Consider the following 12,833-nt stretch of genomic DNA (forward strand, 5'->3'; position numbering starts at 1 on the left):
GCAGAAAAATGCTGCCATCTCTCTTTAAAACTGTTCTAAAGCTCATCCCTGGCATGTACAAGCCCCAATCAGCTAAGGTTGAGTCACACCAACTCCTGCGCTCTAAATAAAGCCTATTTCCCTCCCCCCCCAACCAAACAAATAAAACTTAAACTCATTCTTCCACTCAGTCATTTTTTAGTAAACACCACATTACAAACTCCCAGGGTCATCTCCCTCCTGGACACCCACTCCCTGAACCTGGAATAAGCTATGTTCCTGCCATTCCTTCTCTTTAAAAGTGAAACACCCTCAAAAGATAGCTCTTCTTTTTGCTGGCTTTATGCTGACTGCAAATCGACTTTATCTCCTTGCTCCGGAAAAGCAGGGGCCGCTAACTCCTTAGCTTAATAAACACTGTGGACCACTGTGGACACGCGGGCGCTGTCCCTCCCCGGAAAGGACCAGTGAGCGCTGCCAGCAGCTAGATCTCGGCCCCCGGGGGGCAGAGGGTGGGAGGGGAACTAGGAAAAAGAAGTGACGAAGAGGGCGATTTAGAGAACTAGAAGGAAACGGCCGCCCACAGAATTCAAGAAGCCCACACCGGTCTCCTGCCATCCTCCTAAAGTGACTCTTCGTCCCAAGTGGCAACTTAAAGTTCAAATCTCAGTTCTCTCACAGAGCTAAGAGACTCGCCAAATCCCACCTTTCGGGGATAGCGGCAGGCTGGCGTGAACCCTTCGGCTGCCCCTACAAACCTAACCCAAAAGAAACCCCAACCCCAAACGCTTTAAAAAGCTAACACGCCCAATTTAACCCTTTCCAAGCCGCAACCGCGTGGAGGGCACAGCCCTTCGAGCACGACAGCTAAATCCAATTAACCCTCCAGCCGCCGAGCTGGGCGCTCCGGCTCTGCCGCCACAACGCGGGACGCTCCGCACGCTCACCCCTGGGGAGGTGACAGGTCGGGCTCGGCACCCCCGCCCCCACATGCCCCACGGCGCGGAGGGGAGCCCCACGGCGGGGAGGGGGGCCCCACGGCGCGGAGGGGGGCCCCACCGCGCGGAGGGGGGCCCCACCGCGCGGAGGGGGGCCCCACCGCGCGGAGGGGGGCCCCACCGCGCGGAGGGGGGCCCCACCGCGCGGCCTTCGACGAGGCGCTGGGCTGGGCTCACGGGCGGCGGCGTCCCAGGCGGGGACAGCGGCGGGCGCTCACCGCGATGACATTGACGAAGGTGGTCTTCCCCGAGTACTGCAGCCCCACGAGCGTCAGCTCCATCTCCTCCTTCCAGAAGAGCGAGCGGAACCAGTCCAGCAGGCGGGAGATGAGCGCCAGCATGATGGCGGCCGGGAGGGAAAACGGACGGGTGGGCAGGTGGGCGGCGGCGGCGGCTGCGGCGGCTTCCACACGAGAGGGCCACGGCCCGGACCCCCCAACGGCTCCTCGGGGCCCCGGCACGACTCGGGCGGACACGGGCGGGCGGCAGCGGCCGGAGCCAGGAAGCCGAGCGAGTCATATGACTCGTCCTCCCCCACGGCCGTCCCCGCGCCGCCGCCGGCGTTCACGGCAAGAGCGGCGTGGCCCGCCGGCCCGGGACGCCCGCCGCCTGCACCGCCACCTGGTGGACCATTCCTGCAGCACACCACGCCGACGGGGCGCGTTGCAGCTCCCTTTCTACCGTCGCTCGTTTGCTGGTTCATCGTTGGATCATTCAACCTTCGTTCACACATTCATTCATTCATTCTACAATTGTTCATTGAGCCTCTACGCTGTGCAGGAAGACTTCAAGATTTTGGGGGATTTAGCACAAAGTAAAAATCCTTGTCATATGCAACTAGTGGTCTCTTCCTGCCAAGAGTAAAGGAGAGTGAAGAAAACCAAAGACTCAACAGAGAAATCAGTACAAAGGACTAACAGACCCTATGCACTACAGCTTACACAACACCACTCTGAGACTAGAAGAACTAGATGGTGCCCAGCTACCACTACCAACCACTCTGATGGGGATCACAATACAGGGTTCAGGACAGAGTGGGAGAAAAATGTAGAACAAAAAATAGAATTCATGAAAAAGGCCAGCCTTGCTGGCCTGATAGAGACTGGAGGAACTCCCGAGACCATGGCCCTAAATTAACCTTCTGACTTGAACCTGCAGCCATTCCTGGAAACCACCTTCCAGCCAAGCAATAGGCCCATAAAATAAACAGTAACACCTGAAAAGAACCTGCCCATAGATCAATTATAGGAGACCAAAAGGGCAACATTTGACCAAAAGTAAAGATGACAAGGCAGGAAGGGGTAGGAAAAGCAAGTAAAAGGAAATGGGGAACCCAGGGCAGAAAAGGGGAGAGTGTTGACAAAGTGTGAGGATTGCAACCAATGTCATGGGACACTTCCTGTACAATTTGTTGAATGGGAAACGAATTTGCTCTGTAAACTTTCACCTAAAACACACAAACACACACACATATGAGAGAGAGATCACTATATGGTCTATAAAACATTATTAAAATTGGAATTACTTACAAACTGTAAAATAAAAATGACAAAAAAAAAAAAAAACTTGTCCTGAATTGTTGGTAGTAGCAAAAGATGGGAAACCACAAGTGTTTATCAGTCAAGAGCAGATTAAATAAACTATGGTATATCCCCAAAATGGAATATTATGTAGCTGTAAAAAAAAAAAAAAGAGAGAGAGAGAGAAAGTTTTCTGTGGATTTATATGGAATAATTTCCAGGAAATATTTTCAAGAGACAAAAAAGCAAGATGCTAACTATGTACATAGTATACTTTTGGCATAACATAGAAAGTGAGAATATATATATATATTCAAGGAGCCCTGATGGTTAAGCACTCAGCTGCTAACCCAAAGGTTGTCAGTTCCAACCCACCCAGCAGCTTCACAGGAGAAAGATTTGACAATTTCCTTGCATAAAGATTACAGCCAAGAAAACTCTATGGGACAGTTCTACGCCGTTACATGGAGTCTCTATGAGTCAAAATTGACTCAACAGCACCTAACAAAACATATATATGTTCTTTTATGTATATAAACATAAATATATTCATATATATGTGTTTATATTTGCATAAATAAGTACTAGAAGGATAAACAAAAGACTAACGAAAATAGTTTCCTATGTGGATGGGGGAATCAGATGGGCAAGGGGCAGGAATAGGAATGAGACTTCTCTGAACAATGTTTTATACCATTTTGATTTTTTAACCATGTAAATCAGCTGCTTGTTCAAAAATTTAATTTAATTAAAAAGTAAATAAAAATATCTTCAAGATTTTCAAATTAAAATCCCTGCTCTTGTGAAGCTTACATTGTAGCAGGGAAGACATACAATACAATAAATAAATAAATATAAGCTCTAACACAGGTAATAATGAGTACTCTAAAGGAAACGGAACAGGAGAAGGAGACAAAGAGGAAAGGAGTGGACCTGTTCCACTTAGGGTCAGAGTAAACCCCTCAGAGAAGGTGGCCCTGGACGTGGAGACCTAGATGAGCTGAGGAAGAGAGATAGGCAGGCATGTGGTGGAAGGGTAAAGACCTGAAGGCAGAAGAAGCGTGGAATATTCTAGAAACAGAAAGACAGTATGGCTGGCACAGATTAGTAAGGCAGGGAGTGGGAAGAGATGAGGATGGAGAAAGAGGAAGGAACCGGATGAAGTAGAGCATGGTGTGATGGGAAGCCAGGAGAGTGATCTAATTTATGTTTGGAGAAGTTCCCTTTGGAGGCTCTGCGGTAAATTGACTGTGGGAGGACAAGAGCAGAAGCAGTGAAATGGCTCAGGAAACTACTGGTTTAAGGGAGTGATGGCAGCTCCTGGGACCACCACTAGGAGGCACTTAGATGTCTGCTGTCTCAGAGGGACAAGTAAACAGATGAACAAGTGAAGAAATAAGTTCGTTTCAAAATAAGGAATTGGACATTCCTCAGCCTTCACAATCATTGTAGTTAACGTCACTTCTAAAATGCCTAGTTAATGGAAAAGCCATCCTCCCCTCCTAATTCTAGTTTCTCACTTAAAAAAAAAAGAACAAAAGAATTCATAAATTCATTTTTATCACAAAAGCACAATATATTGTTTATTAAAAAAAACAAACAATCCAGAGGTGTAATAAGGAAAGGGTAATAGTCTGTCTCCTTGTGTGCTCAGTCCCCCAGCTCTGAAGAAATGAATTTTAACAGCTTTTGTCAATCAACTGAACACTTATACATGTATATGGGGCAGGGAAGTTTCTCCTATATACAAAAGTAGGAACATTTTGTAGACATTTCTCTGTAGCTTCCTTTGTTCACTGAACTTACGGTTATTTATAGAAAAGAAAGGCGATTAACATTCAAAATTCTTCACTTTCTAATTATTTTGTTATTATCTATGCCCTTAAAGCTGTTTACAGGTGTCGTATCTGTAAGGTTGTCGTGGATTGAATTGTGTGTCCCCATAAAATACGCGTTGAATTCCAGGCCCCCGTACCTATGAATGGGACTCTGTTTGGAATTAAGGTTTTTCTTTTGTTATGTTAATCAGATCATGCCAGACACTTCTAATCTGTGTCTTATAAAAAGGGCAGAATAGACACAAAGACACACATATGCACAGGACAGACAGCAGGTAAAGATTATCCACAAGCAAAGGAACACCAACGATTGCCAGCAGACACCGGAGACTAGAAGACAGCCTCACAGACGGAGTCGACACTGCTGAGACCCGCATTTGGACTTTAAGCCTCCAGAACTGTGAGATTAATTCCTGTCCTTTAAAGCCACCCACTTGTGATATATTTTGTTTAGGGCAGCACTGGGTAACTAAGACAGTGGTGTAAATACTATATAAAGGAGAGTTATTAAGTATCTCCCCAATTCTGTATTCAGAGATGTCATGTTGTAGCTTGAAATTGGTCATGGTGTGAGTATTTACACTACAGAAATTGGCAAACACTAAATCAGGGCTCCCCAGAGAACAGGCTGTTAGACATTTAACAGCACACCGTTGATAATATCTAATTCATTGCGTTAAAATGAGGATTAAATAAAATAAAGTTAATTTAGATTAATGAAAGTGATGAAAAGCAGAAAGGTATATTTACTGAATACAGGCTACATAGGTAGATTGACTGTTTCTCCACCTATCAGCTATGTGAACTGTTTAACTTGCTTAACCTCTCTGTGCTTCCATTTCCTGAAGAGGGGGATAACATTGTTATCTGCCCCAAAGGGTTATTGTGAGGAGTAAATGAACGAGTCCACATACAGCTCTTATATTCTTGTCTGGCACAGTATTAACACATGGAGCCCTGGTGGCACAGTGCTTAAGAGCTCAGTTGCTGACCAAAAGGTTGGCAATTTGAATTACCAGCTGCTCCTTGGAAACCTGATAGGGCAGTTCTACTCTGTCCTATCGACTTGATGGCTCGGGTTTTTTAAATGTTAGTTGCTGTTTCTGGAGCAAAATGACTCTAGACAATTGGATAACAATTCAGATGCTTGGTTTCTCATTTGTAAAATACGAGTGAGGAGATCAGCTTTATTTGATATTTTCACTGATAAGGCATTTTCCACTGAAGTCAGTTCAATAGTGTACAAAGTCCTGTGGGTGCACTGTTCCCTTTGAACTTTGTCAAGAATTAGTCAAAAGGCTAGGAATCCAGGATCACACGCTCAAACACATGGACCCATTCACACGTCCTGTGTAAAAGTTAGGGCTCTGGGAAGGTAGATGGCGAAGACAGGGGCAAGAGATAAGACTGACCCACGTATTTGCTGTGTGGCTGTTTATATAAGAAAGGTAATGTTCTGTGCCATTGGAGCTGGACAAATCTTTGAAGAACATTCTAGTTTCACCTATGGGAAAATTGATTCACAGAGGGAGAGAGTATTACCGGGACAGGATTTAAAACTGTAATCTCCTTAGGAACAGGAACCATTTCTACTTAGCTCAATAAAGTCATTTTCAGTAAATGAGTCATTCAGCTTGGGGACCTGGAAATCTGGTCTCTCGGGCATCTCTTTGGTTACCTTTACACTTGTCGAAGGTGATAATAAAAAAAACCCAAACCTGTTGCCGTCGAGTCAATTCTGACTCACAGAGACCCTATACGACCGAGTAGAACTGCCCCATAGAGTTTCCAAGGAGCGCCTGATGGATTCAAACTGTAGACCTTTTGATTAGCAGCCGTAGCTCTCAACCACTATGCCACCAGCGTTTCCAAGGTGATGATAGTTTGGACGAAAGAGTAAAATGGGTGTGACACATTCCATATGGTCCCACTGGCCTGATTATCAGCCTAATAGCATCTTAAAATGACAACACATGGGCCTTATCCACAGGACATTACTGTACTCAGCCAAGTCAGGCAAGGAGCCAGAATTTCTCATTGGCCATGAATATCACTGCAGGTCACATAGACAGCCCTCCAAAATCTGCAAAAGGCAGAAGGACAACTCTGTCTTTTAAAGGGAGAGTGTAGACCTTCAGGAAAAGAGAAGCAAGAACCAGTCAGAGAGGTTTTCTCTTTAGAACGAACATTCCCCATTATTTTAAAACTGAACTAATCAACCCATTTTAAGGAAAGTCAATCATATGAGAAATCTAAAGGTAGAAGATAGATACTTAGTGCAATGGAGGGTGGTGTAAAAAGCACTCCCTCAGTAATTAAAAAAAAAACAAAACACTCATCTAGGAATGAAAAGTTCTTATCTTGGCTTTTTAAACTAAATAGCTGTATGATCTTGGGCAAGTCACTTCCCCTCTCTGGACTTCAGTTTTCTTACAAAAAAAGTGAAAAGTTGGATAAGATGAAATTTAAGAAACTCTTATCTCTAAAACCTCATGATTTCTAAAGTCTGACTGAAATGTTCAGGAGAAGATTCTTACATGACAACAAACAAACATCAAATGGCACAAAAGACTAAGACAATGGGTATCAGTGGAACTAATAAACACCCACATGACCATTTGGCAGAGGAGAAATGTGTCCACGAAACTTTCCTTTGTTTATTGAGCGACCTGATTCAGCCAGTCCTGAAGTTGTTACGCAAGTTTTCAGTTCCATGAGACAATCCATCTCTCTTTTCTTAAGTCATTTGGAACTGGGTTTCTACCAAGTGCTCTGGTAAGAATCCTGTCTAAAACAGATTTGGGAAATCAAAACAAAAGCAAAGTCTATGTATGAAAGGAAGAAAGATAGATAGGAAAATGAAAGAAAATGCAATAAAAGAGAAGGAATGATAGAGCAGGAAAAGCACACATAGATAATGGATAAAAGCCAACTTTTTCTCAAATGGGCCTCAACTTCAGCAAGATCGTTATTGATTCCTGTTGGTGTAGCTTCTTGTGGTGGTATAGCTTGACGCGTGAAGCATTTTAGAGTCAAACAGGTGTGGATTTGAGTCCCAGTGTTGCCACTTCTGACCTTTGGCAAATTGCTTAAAATGAGAATAACAACACATACGTCTCAGGATTTTCACCAGGATCAAACACAACACTCTAACCAAATCTCTGATCAGTGATTCATCTACAGAAAGCGCTCAGTAAATGAGCTGTTATGTCTCACATCAGATATTCCAATGCTTAATGTGTAAATCCTCCTTGTCCATGCTCCTGTGACAGGCATGCTATCCAGAAAATGACCAAAACAATGTCCTCCATCTAAGAATTCACAGTCTGTGAGGACATCTCTGGGAGTCCACCCTGGGCTATCTTCACGTGCAGTTTAGGAGCGCGGTGGTGTGCATTCAGAGGAGTCCCTGGGTGGCTCAAACAGTTAAGCACCCGAGTACTAACTGAAAGGTTGGCGGTTCAAACCCACCCAGAAGCACCTCAGAAGACAGACCTGGCGATCTACTTCTGAAAACTCACAACCTTGAAAACGCTATGAAGCGGCTCTACTCTACACACATGGGGTTGCCATGAGTTGAAGCTGACTCAACAACAATGGTGTACCTTCTGTGATTGAAATATCTAGGCCAGAGCTTTTCAACCTGGACACTACTGGCATCTGGGGCCGGATAATTTCTGTGTTGTGGGGGGCTGTCCTGTGCATTGTAGGATGTTTAGCATCATCCCTGGCCTCTATCTACTAGGTGTCGGTAGCAATTCCCAACCCCTGCCCAGTTGTGACAACCAAAAATGTTTCCAGACATTGCCAGATGTCGCGGGGTTCTGTGGGGGGGGGGGTTATCTCCAGTTGAAAATCACTGGATAAGACCATAGCTTTTTTTTTTGTCCCCTGTCTCCAGCTGTGTGGGCAGGTGTATTAAGAAGTGGGGAGTCCAAATTCTCATAAAAAGGCCAGACTTAATGATCTGACAGAGACTAGAGGAATCCTGGTGGTCATGGTCCCCAAACCTTCTGTTGGCCCAGGACAGGAACCATTCCCAAAGACAACTCAGCAGACATGGAAGGGACTGGACAGTGGGCTGGAGAGAGATGCTGACGAAGAGTGAGCTACTTGTATCAGGTGGACACTTGAGACTGTGTTGGCATCTCCTGTCTGGAGGGGAGATAGGAGGGTAGAGAGGGTTAGAAACTGGCAAAATTGTCACGAAAGGAGAGACTGGAAGGGCTGACTCATTAGGGGGAGAGTAAGTGGGAGTATGGAGTAAGGTGTATATAAGCTTATATGTGACAGACTGACTTGATTTGTAAACGTTCACTTAAAGCTCAACAAAAATTATTAAAAAAAAAAAAAAGAAGTGGGGAGTGATGCGAGTGGTTCCCCCAGGCAGGGAGGAGTGTTTTGTCGCTGCGGTTGTTCAGAACTGCCAGCACAGTGATAATAAACGCAGATGGATTGTCAGTTGGTTTATTATTGTTCCTAACTTCTCTACAGACCATAACCTGTTGCCGTGGAGTCGTAGTGACCCTATAGACAATTAAAACAAACAAACAAAAAAAAAAAACCCGGTGCAGTCGAGTTGATTCCGACTCATAGCGGCCTATAGACAATAAAAAAATAAAATAGACAATACACAGCTTTATTTCTCACCCACTGCCCCTCCCCCTGACACATGTCTTCGTCTCCTAGGGCTGCTTAACAAAACTCCACGGGTGGATGGCTTTAAAGAACAGAAGTTTATTTTCTGACAGTTCAGGAGGCTGGAAGTTTGAATCCAGGGCATGGCTCTAGGGGAAGGTCTTTCTTTGTCTCTTTCAGCTTGTAGTTGTTGTTAGGTGCTGTGGAGTTGATTCCAACTCATAGCGACCCCTGGTGGCATAGTGGTTAAGTACTATGGCTGCTAACCATGAGGTTGGCGGTTTGAATCCGCCAGCTGCTGCTTGGACACTCTATGGGGCGGTTCTACTCTGTCCTGGAGGGTTGCTGTGAGTCGGAATTGACTCGACCGCAATGGGTTTGGTTTTCTGGTTTTTTCATAGCCACTCCAGGTGACAGAGTAGAACTGCCCCAGTGGGTTTTCTTGGCTGTAATCTTCACAGTAGATCACCAGGTCATTCTCCCATGGAGCCACCGGGTGGGTTCGAAATGCCAACTTTTTGAGTGCTTATAGTTGAACCACTAGGTCTCCTTCAGCTTCTAGTAGCTGCCAGCAATCCTTGGCATATCTGGCTGTGTTGTCACATGTTTTCTCCACCCTATGTGTCTCTCTGTTTTCTGTTTTTATAAGAGACCATTAAGAAGGGATTAGGTTTAGGGCCCACCCAACTCTGGTATGACCTCATTAACATAAAAAAAGAAAAACCTATTCCCAAGCAGGGTCATAGTCACAGGTCCAGAGGGTAGGCCTGCAACATCTTTTGCAGGGACACAGTTCAATCTCTAACAGACTGCCACTGCTCTGTGGGCTGGCTCTTCCCCTGCCTTGGTCACTCTTAGGTAACAAAGACATCCTGTTGTCACTTTAAATCACTATAGATGCTTCAGGGTCAGTAACAAGTATGTTTAGTCTTAAGAAATTGAAAAAATAAAACACTTATTCCAGGTAAAAAATTTCTCTTGACCACCAATTAAGCCAGCTGCAGATTGGACGTTTGCAAAAGGAAAGAGGGCAAGACTGGCTGCCTAACGTGGGTCCCCTGCCTACCTGGCTAGTCCAGTACCTCCACCAATAGGATGAATGTATAATTCATCACTCAAAATGAGACCGTCTTGAGAGTGAAAGGGCTACTATTACTGCATTTTATGCAAATAACATGTCCCTTCTACGTTTCTTTTGCCAACCGCACCTTCCTACCTTGAGGTATTTTTATAACTGCCGCTATGTGAATTTTTTCACACGTTGCTGAAAAAAAAAATTATAGTGTGCTTATGAAAATACCTCAACTGGGGGGTGTGGAGGGCATGGTTGGCAAACAAACTTAGAAGGCACGAGTTATTTGCGTAAAAGTATGGCAGTAATTATGTCTCGAGCGCAGACGTAAACCAGAACAGTCGTAGGCAAACTTCAGCATAGGGTTGCTCTGCCCAGGAAGTACTGGGGGCAGTGGCGGTTCAGTGGTAGAATTCTCACCTTGCATATGGTGGGCCTGGTTTGATTCCCAGCCAATGGACCTGATGCTCAGCCACCACGTATCTGTCTGTTAGTGGAGGTTTGGATGTTATTGTGATGCTGCACAGACTTCAGTGGAGCTTCCAGACTAAGAGAGATGAGGAATAAAGGTCTGGCAATCAACTTTTGCAAAAATAAGCTAGCGAAAACCCTGTGGATCACAGCAGTTTGATCTGCAAATCATGGGGATGGCACAGGACTGGGTAGCATTTTGTTCTGTTGTGCATGGGGTTGCCATAAGTTGGGGGCTGACTCACTAGCAGTTAACAACAACAACCCATGAAGTGTCAGAACCCAGCGAAGCTGGGAGTGGAGATGGAGGGAAAGTTAAGGGGGCTAGGTGCTAATTTAAGCAATATTGTCGTGACAGATGTTGGCAGGGTGACTATTTTCTCATAGGGCACAGCAAATCTTTCACCTCCAACTGGCTGGATTCAGAATGCATCTCTATTCCAGCTGCTTGCTTGAGGATTCTTTCCTTTAGAGCCCTGGGCATCCAGGAGATTAGCTCTATCTTCTGTCTGCTGAGGTCCCCTCACCCAACCAGGAAGGCTGCATGGACAAGACCTAAGACAACCCCACCGTTCCCTCTGGCAGGCATCTATATCTGGTCCCCTGGAGACTCGCCCTACTCTATCCAACAAGTCTTGAGAGCAAGGCTGCCCCCATGTGGACACATCTCTTGGTTCCTCAATCAGAACAGCCAGTCCACCCGGTACCACACCTTTAGATTACTCAGATGGAAGTTCACTGTGTCTTACAGCCTCTCTAAGTGGTCCCTTCAAAGCCCCTTTCCCTAAATTATATATGAGAGGCAGTCACTCTCACCTCTGTCTCTGGGGATTAGGGCAGGAGGAGGAATCAGCTCCTCAATAGCTCTCTCCAGATATTTTCGTTTAACTTCCCTCTCTTGGTCACTTTTGGAGCCCTGGTGGCACAGTGGTTAAGGGTTCTGCTGCTAACCAAAAGGTAGGCAGTTCGAATCCACCAGCTACTCCTTAGAAACCTTGTGGGGCAGTTCTACTCTGTTCTGTAGGGTCACTATGAGTCAGAATCAACTCGACAGCAACAGGTGGGCTTTTTCTTTTTTTGGTTTTGGTCCCTTTTATATCCTCGGTGTAGGTGAGAGGTTAAAACACACACACAAACCCACTGCAGTCTAGTCGATTCTGACTTTATGGAAGCAGTTCACAAGGCCTTTCTTCCGAAGCACTGTTGGGTGGTTTCAAACCACCAACCTTAGGATAGTAGCCTAAAGCAAACCGTTTGTGCCACCACTCCACCGGTGACCTTAGGTGAAGGGTTAAGCACTTGAAAACCATCCATTTTTCAAGCCCTGCATGGAGATCTGACTTCGACAGGTAGAATGTATTATCTTGGCACCTCAGCCAAAGCCCAGTCCCCATTGCCATCGTGTTGATTCCAACCCATAGTGACCTACAGAACACAGTGGAACTGCCCCATGGAGTTTCCAAGGAACGGCTGGCAGATTCAAACCACAGCCAAAAGCAAGAAAAATCGTTTCTTTTAGCCCCCATCGACGCCATCATTAACTAGAGTGAGACTCTCTTAAGGCAGGGATTTTCTTATGGAACTTGGCCTCAGCATCTGGGTAGGGTCTCACATCTAGCAGGCAATCTGCTGAAGTTTCCAAATGAATGAAGTAATATTCACCATCCAAACAGAACTGACAACGCTTCCATTTGAGTTTAATAAATCCCTAAGGCAACCTTTGCTAGAGGAATAAAAAGACAGGCCTAGAAAAGTGAGATGTAAGGTAACTTTTGTCCAGCTTCTGAAAGGAAGACTCGTTACCCATCAGGACGCTGGTGATGCCAGAGAGTGGGCGGAGGACGCGCGCTGGAGAGCAGAGGCTTCCAGCCGACGTCCAGGCTATTTGCTTACATCTTAGCTCCAGCTGGTGGCTGAAGGGCTGACTGCAGGGCCTTCTCCCAGCGGGAAGAGTCGGAACCGTGTTCTGATACGCAGCGGGGTCGTCTGGGGATGCTCACAAAGGTTTTCATCAGCTGCCAAGCGAGTTCAAAGCCGGGCTGGAAACTTTTAGGATAGACACGTCCGTCCAAAATATACCTTCGGCGTTGACAAAGCCAGCAGGTGGTCTGCTCAGCCACGGTCTGGGAAAGACTGATTCAGGCCGTGCAAAGAAAAGAGCTATTAATCAGATCCGGCTCTGCACGCTGCTCCCGGGCCAAAAATATGCTATGGAATGAAGCCACTTGAATAGACTGTTCAGATTCTTTTTTTTTTTTTTTTATAACAGTTCTGTATTATTATTTTAATGATTGCAGGAGAAGGTAAAGGTATGTAT

At 45.6% G+C, this 12,833-nt stretch overlaps 1 protein-coding gene across 1 annotated transcript in view; it reads right to left on the bottom strand.

The window, feature by feature from the left end:
* Nucleotides 1–1,496, bottom strand: part of ARL8B (ADP ribosylation factor like GTPase 8B) — a 36,706-nt gene extending 35,210 nt beyond the window's left edge. The window contains 2 exon segments of the mRNA XM_003409777.3: nucleotides 1,196–1,348; nucleotides 1,350–1,496. Coding sequence (XP_003409825.2) covers nucleotides 1,196–1,348; nucleotides 1,350–1,496 — 300 coding nt within the window.
* Between the last annotated feature and the right edge of the window lie 11,337 nt (nucleotides 1,497–12,833).

The sequence above is a fragment of the Loxodonta africana genome, chromosome 22 (genome assembly GCF_030014295.1).
Source record: "Loxodonta africana isolate mLoxAfr1 chromosome 22, mLoxAfr1.hap2, whole genome shotgun sequence".
NCBI lineage: Eukaryota > Metazoa > Chordata > Mammalia > Proboscidea > Elephantidae > Loxodonta > Loxodonta africana.